The 7,082-nt window shown below is 58.5% G+C and overlaps 2 protein-coding genes across 2 annotated transcripts; both read right to left on the bottom strand.

The window, feature by feature from the left end:
• Positions 1-3,462: 3,462 nt before the first annotated feature.
• On the bottom strand, positions 3,463-3,612 carry COCSUDRAFT_9938 (polymerase-like protein; the record flags this gene model as incomplete). Its single annotated transcript, XM_005642677.1, has 1 exon — positions 3,463-3,612. A coding segment is annotated over one exon (150 nt), but the record flags the coding sequence as incomplete, so codon positions are not given.
• A 1,127-nt stretch (positions 3,613-4,739) lies between these two features.
• On the bottom strand, positions 4,740-7,038 carry COCSUDRAFT_26466 (RNA-binding domain-containing protein). The gene is made up of 5 exons (XM_005642676.1): positions 6,886-7,038; positions 6,327-6,395; positions 5,977-6,171; positions 5,441-5,670; positions 4,740-5,336 (listed from the first exon to the last, which is right to left on the bottom strand). The coding sequence occupies exons 1-5, from the start codon at positions 6,976-6,978 to the stop codon at positions 5,291-5,293; spliced, it is 633 nt and encodes a 210-aa protein (XP_005642733.1). The 5' UTR covers positions 6,979-7,038; the 3' UTR covers positions 4,740-5,290.
• Positions 7,039-7,082: the final 44 nt, after the last annotated feature.

Genomic DNA, 7,082 nt, shown 5'->3' with positions numbered 1-7,082 from the left:
CTCCGGACCCGTCGGATCGCCGCGTCTGGTCTCGCACAGCCGAAGGTAGCACCTACCTTCTCAGCCACACAGTAAGCAGCACAGGAGCCCTTGTGCCAGTGGACGGAGGCGTTGCAGCCATGCACGCCTTCCTTCCTCCGGCCGCGCAGCCTGCATTGGTTCAGCACTGGGACATCACCAGGCCCTGGCATCCACGCAGCGGCACACGTCAGCAGCGCCAGCACGCGGAGCAGCTGCACCCAGAGCAGCACCTGCAGGTGGAGCAGCAGCCAGGGGAGCAGTTGGAGTGGGAGCAGCAGCTGCCGGAGCCACCGCCACCACCGCCGCCCACACTATACTTCTTTGGCCTCTGGGGATCCCAGGTACAGGACCCTCAGGCTTGGGGGCTCGGCACGCGGCCGGCACATGAGTTTGTGGTGAGGGAGGCCACCGCGCGGCGACAGGTGCTTCACAGGATCAGCAAGGGGGAGGCCAGCCCGGCGGGCCCGCTGCGACCAGCCATCTGGGCTGATACCACAGATGACCAGCGCAGCGGCCTTCGGGCGCTCGAGGCGCGATGGGAGGCCAGGGCTGCAGCTGCTGGTACCGCGTCGCAGGTCTTAGGCAAGAGGCCTCGAGGGCAGCCTGATCCCTCCTCCTGGGCGATCTGGATGGCTGCGCCGCAACCCCGTCCGGTTCCGCTGCGGGACCGCGGCGGGCCTGCGGGCGCGCCAGCGGGCCCTTCACCAGTGCCACAGGGAGCAGATGTCACTGTTGATCCTGCTGCTGCTGTCACAGCAGACCCATCAGCACCTTGGGCTCATGTGTGGCAAGTGGTGCACGCTTCCCATCTGGACCGGCGGCAGCGCGTGACAGCGTGGAGGCTGCTGCATGGCCAGCTCTTCGTCGGCGGCTTCGCGCGTCACGTCCACCGCGCCGATCCCGCCGGTCACGTTTGCCCGCATCCGAGCTGTGCAGGTCAGCTGGCCACACTCACCCATGTCTTCATCATCTGCCCTCTCGCCGCCGGGGTGTGGGACTGGTTCGCAGCGACATGGGCCGCGGTGACCGGAGACGACGCGCCACCGCGCAGCGCCGACCTTCTTCTCGCCGATGACACCAGGATCTGGGGACCGCCGCGGCAGCTCAGGCAGCTCTGGGATCGCCTGCGGCTCGCTACAATCTGTCAGCTGTGGGCAGCATATCAGCGCGGCCGCCACCAGCCAGATGCGGCGGCGATCACCCCCGGAGCGGTTGCGGCTCGCATCCTGTCTTCCTGCAAGAAGGCCCTGCTTGCCGATTGGCGGCTCGCGACCGTCAACGTCCGGCAGACAGCAGGTGTGCTCAGCGACTGGCTTCGCGGACGCGACCCGATGATCACCAGGGAGCAGTTTGCGGCGCGATGGTGCCACCGCGCGGTCCTCTGCGCGCTGGAGGAGCTGCCGGGCGCGCAACCAGTCATCCACTGGAGTGCCCAGCATCCCGTGCCGCTTCCAGCGTGACGCTTCCGATCCACCATTCACTGTACCCAGCCGGCCACGGCTCTAACTTGGCTATCTGTATGACCATGCTCTCATTTGGCCTTCTGCCATGACACCCGCTCGTGTCGATTCTTGTGTTGAACTCACACCCTCTCTTAGGGGGGCCTTTGCGATAGGTGCTCTGGGCACATGGGCGCTAAGAGCCTTCGTCATACCATAGTCAGGCACGGATGACTAACCTTTCACCAGTCCCGATCCCACCCCGGCAAAGCCCGGCCTGTCGTTCCTTGTCTGAGACCCCTTTTGCCTTAGAGCCCTGGGACCACAGATTGCCTACCAGAAGCTTTGCGCCTCTCCTACCTCTAACCTTTGCCAGCGCGGAATGGGGCTCCGAGTCACGTGCTTCCACTGGTCGAGGGACCTGTCGAGCTCGGCCCAACACGGCCCCGGGGGTGCCTCCTTCACCCCTGGGGCACTGGCCTCGCCACCCAGTGCCGGTGGCCTCGCCCACCACCGGACGTGTTTGCGCGGCTCACCCCTTGGGTATCCCTCGGCCAGACGGATCCATCGTGCGCCCCGCTACCTGTGGAGTACCGTGCCGGAGAGCCAGAGCGTTGGCGCAAGCTTACAGAAGACCACCCTGCCCAGGGCTTTAGGCTATCAATAGTTTTCCAGTGATCCTCCGATGTTTCTGTCTCACCGGCAGCCCCAACAATCCCCTTGGCCTGTCATCCGTGGCCTTCTGCCTTAGTGTCTGTCCTCCTCACCATTCACAGTAGTTCATTGAAGGCTATCTGAAGGGTTTAGGGTTTCCAACCCCAGTATCCACCCTTGAACCTGAGCGGGTGTCTAGGACCTTGGACATGATGCCTCCTGCCTATCCCCGCCTCCAATGTGGTGGGTGTGTGTATCTGGTCGAGTTCTCGCCAGCCTACCTGTTTTTCGCCTCATTTGCGGCTTCATATCTCCCATATGCCACCGTTTGCTTGTGCCCCACCTTGCTGGCAGATTGAGGCATAGTTTAGGGTCACATTGCCAGCCCCGAGCGGCACCTAGTGGTAATGGGTCCGAACGCGATCCTGTTCCATCCCTGTCGGCCAACCGTATAAACGTGCCTTTCATGTCTGTTCCACCACTGGTTGCCCGCACATCCATAATTGCCTGCCAGTGATTGATGATTGCCTGCTTTGCTGTGACCCCTGCCTCCAGCTGCAAGCCCTAGGCTTGCCCCGTGGGTCCTCCAACGTCACCTCAGCGGTGTTGCGTTGCCGGCGGGCTGGAGTGCGCCTCTGGGGATGAGGTAACCCTCTGGTGCTTGGGACATGTCCATCGCTAGGAGCCTTTCTGTTGCCTTTCTGTGGTATGCCTTCATGCTTGCGCTTCTCTTAAGTATCGCATTATCCTCCTGCGGGAGTGCTCTGCGTGCCCCAACTCTGACAGGTTTCCCCAAATATCCTATTGCATGCGTGCTGGGAAGCGTGCGACTGGCACCTGTGTAATAGCGGGGGCTTCCCCTTTAAAAAAAAAAAAAAAAAAAAAAAAATAATTGCCTGCCAGTGATTGATGATTGCCTGCTTTGCTGTGACCCCTGCCTCCAGCTGCAAGCCCTAGGCTTGCCCCGTGGGTCCTCCAACGTCACCTCAGCGGTGTTGCGTTGCCGGCGGGCTGGAGTGCGCCTCTGGGGATGAGGTTACCCTCTGGTGCTTGGGACATGTCCATCGCTAGGAGCCTTTCTGTTGCCTTTCTGTGGTATGCCTTCATGCTTGCGCTTCTCTTCAGTATCGCATTATCCTCCTGCGGGAGTGCTCTGCGTGCCCCAACTCTGACAGGTTTCCCCAAATATCCTATTGCATGCGTGCTGGGAAGCGTGCGACTGGCACCTGTGTAATAGCGGGGGCTTCCCCTTTTAAAAAAAAAAAAAAAAAAAAAAAAAGAAGTCCAGGAACACCAGGACGCCTGGCTGCTGGGTGACCGCCAAGTAGCTGATCTCCTCAAGGTGGGCTAGCACGTTGTCCCCAATCCAGCGCTTGGGGAGGAAGCCTGTCTGGGTGGCGTCCGCAACCTGGCTGAGCAGCGGGCCGATGCGGCTGGCGATCGCCCGCGTTGCCAGCTTGTAGTCGGTGTTCAGCAGCGTGATGGGCCTGTAGCTGGCCGGAGACTCCCTGTCCGCTCCTTTCCCCTTGTACAAAGGAGTGATGCGGCCCTGTAGCAGCGATGGCGGCATTGCTGGACTGGCAACGCTGCTGAAGGCCTCCTGGAGCATGTCTGTGAGCTCCTGCCCCAGCTCGGGCCAGAACCGAAGGTAGAACTCGTACTGGGCTGGACGGCGGGATGCCATCCAGCCCAGGCGCTTTGCCGCGCGGCAGGCTCTTGGCAGCGGCCTCCAGCTCCGCGAGTGAAACGCTGCCGTCACCGAGATCCCCCTCCCCTGCTGCCGCTGCCTCTGGGGAAAGCCGCCTGTCCAGTGCCTGCGCCGCATGCGAGTCTGGCTGCGCCGCAAAGAGGCCGTCGGCTGACTCTCCACTGTAGTAGGCTCGCAGCAAGTCGCCGCCCTGGTCTTGCCCTGCTGGGTGGTCCAGCACCACCCGCGGCTGTCGGGTGCTGATCCTGTCCTGAGCGCCTGCAGCTCCGTGCGGCCCTGTCGCTCCCTGGCCAGGTGGTGGAACCAGAAGGTGGACTGCTCCCCAAAGAACTGCCACACGACCCCTGCCTGCAGCGCCGCGCCCTTCGCTGCCTCGGTGTGGAGGGCCTGCAGCAGGCGGTGGGCGTCCTGCCATGCCAGCAGGGTCTCCGCGGTGGGTGTCCGCTCGTAGGCTGCTATGGCCCAGGAGCGATGCAAGGCGATGTCCTTCACCTGCCGCTTGAGGTCCACCCAGCGGTGCGACAACTTGCACAATTCCAGTGACTGCTCGAGCTGTGCTTGTGTCAGAGTAGATGGGCCGATTATGACAGGCTGTTTGCGTCGGGCGTCCTGCGCAAGGTTCCGCGGAGGCACCGATGGCGTGCGCACGGACATTTGCTGCACCGCAAGCATCACAAGGATCGGCAACAATGCGCTGCCCTGAATGATGCAATATACAACATTGATTTTGCCTATCTCTTTGAAGGGCAATGAAAATGTCTTCCATCTTCTGCCTGGACCAGATGTCAGATTGCTCGAGTCGGCTGCCTTCCTCATCAGGCATTTACAAGTTTTCGCTCAAGTCCTGCTTCATCTATCTAGGATATTTGTTGTATTGTTGTCCGTTGTACATGAAAACGAATATGCAACTTTGCGGTGGCTATTCATCATCCATTACAGGCTCGCAGAAAATTATTGACTGCTCCAGATTGACTTTTGTCACAAGCCGCATCTGTAGGTCGCAGATACATCGTTTGTCTCATGCCGGATCCATTTGCGCGACAGCAGCAAGCTCAAATGACATCAGGTGGAAGCCTTCCACGGTCGCCCTACACGGCTTGACAGCTGTCAAGTGTGACCTTAATGCAAGGCGACCTCATCACCCTGGTCACACCATGGCCACAACAGAGCCCAACTTACTCTGTAATGGCTACAAGCGAGCATGTATTATCACTTGCAGGCGCACGGAGGCGAGCTGCCCCTCTCCCAACTGTTTTGCAGGTAGACAGACCTTGGAAGAAAAGCACGTGTGAAAAGGGATCACCAACAAGGCTATCCTTAATTTAAGTAGACTCTAGACGAATGGTTGCATGCAGCCAAGATCTTGTTTGACGCCTTGTATGAAACACATGTCTGTACTGCTTTCCGTCTCGACACATGGTCCACAGCTCAGGATGTACCCCACAGTTGTTTGTCATGCGGTCTTGATTTAGTACGGACTGTAGAACCGCCCTCTGCGCCCGCGGGGTGCATACCTGCAAGCATCGAAACAGGCGTCAGGGAAAACAGTCCAGCAACCTTTGCCGAATACTGCATCACAAAATCAGAGGCCTTGGTATCATACTTAGAGAGGTCTCACCCGTAACCTCCACCGCCACCACCAGCATAGTAGCCGCCTCCGCCGCGGCCTCGGAACCCGCCCCGGAACCCGCCGCGGAAGCCACCTCTGCCGCGCCCCCGCACCTTGAGGCCCGGCACATTGGTGCGCTTTGGGAGCACCTTCAACTCGCGCCCACGCAGCTCGCTGCTGTCCAACAGCAGCGCGTTTGCCACAGCGTCCGTCTCCAGGAACTCAATGTAGGCATACCCCTGCCAAAGGTATAGGGACTGAGAAGGATGCGGTGCATTCTTCGTCTAATCAACTTTGGAAGCGCATCCTACGCTGCATGGCAAGCAAACCCCCCAAAAAGCACATGTAGTCACTTTCCGTCGATTTTCAAATTGGGCCTTAATATGCCTTGGCTTACAGCAAAGAAGCTGCAACTGCGTAATGGGCTCTTTCTGCTCTGTTTCAGAGCTTCTGATGTTTTTAGAAAAGGCACCCTCAACATGCAGCACTCATGACAGCAAAAATTGTGGTTGTGCTGCATTTGTCAGTTAGGATTAGATGGGCACCTTCGGATTGCCAAACTTGTCAGTCAGGATGGTGACTCGGTTGACGGTTCCACAGGACTGGAAGTGCATCTGCAGCTCCTCAGGTGTACATGCGTAGTCCACCTGGCCCACATACACCGACCTGTTGTCCGCATCCTCCCGCAAGGCTGCATCTGCGCCATCAGTGCGGCCAAGGGTAGAATCTTCGCCCTTGCCCTGTGGAGACACCAACACATTCGGCCACTCTGTACATGCCTGTTACCAGCAAACAAAGTGGACCACACAGCACAGCACCGCTGACGCAATACGCATGCAATTGTGCTACAGGAGGCTGCGCCACAGCAACAGCGCACATGGATTCAGCTGATCACCTGCTGTTCGCGGAGCTTATTGGCCTCTGCCTCCATCTGCGCTAGACGTGCCTTCATTGCCTCCAGCTCCTATGGCAGGATGCGCAGGTGTTGCGCCGCACAGGTCAGTGCACATCTCCTTTTTTTGGGGTTTGTTTTCCTTTTTTTGTTTCACTCTTTTTCAGATTCAGGGCATTTTCCTCCTTTTTTAGCCCTTTTACCCCGGTGCCATGCTCGTGCCAGCGATATCGTGCCAGCGCGGACCTAGAGCATGAATTCTCATGTTTCAACGTGTGTGGCTTGGTTCAGTAACCGAACGCCACAGGGAACACGCAGGTCATAAGAACAAGGCTGTTGTAACATGCAGTTGTACTCATGGTTTGCCTCTTGGAAAGGGTTCATCTCACTCTTTCTTTATTATTAAGATGCCAAAACGGATTAGTCTGCCACAACCAAGATCATCCAGGACATCTTCCCTATGGTGATCTTCTTTCAGAGTCTGTGTCTTGGTGTCCCTGCTTCCGTCGCAACTCGCACAAGCATCTTCGATAGTGAATAAACGATATATACATCCACTCACCGCGTTGGCGTCCGCATGTTCGTCGTGGCTGCCTACCCCAGATCCCCCCTCCACGCCGTCCAGCTCACCTGCCTGAAAGTCGATCTCAGCCATTTGCTGTAATTCAAGATCTCCCTCTATTCAAGAAATTTATACTAGGCAGCAGCTCTACACAGACTTCTATCCGTGGACTTGTGTGCAAAAGATGGCAGAACCCA

Source organism: Coccomyxa subellipsoidea, assembly GCF_000258705.1.
Source record: "Coccomyxa subellipsoidea C-169, whole genome shotgun sequence".
In the NCBI taxonomy this organism is placed as follows: Eukaryota; Viridiplantae; Chlorophyta; class Trebouxiophyceae; family Coccomyxaceae; genus Coccomyxa; species Coccomyxa subellipsoidea.
Note: the sequence above shows the minus strand (reverse complement) of the source record. Positions and strands in the feature narration are given on the sequence as shown.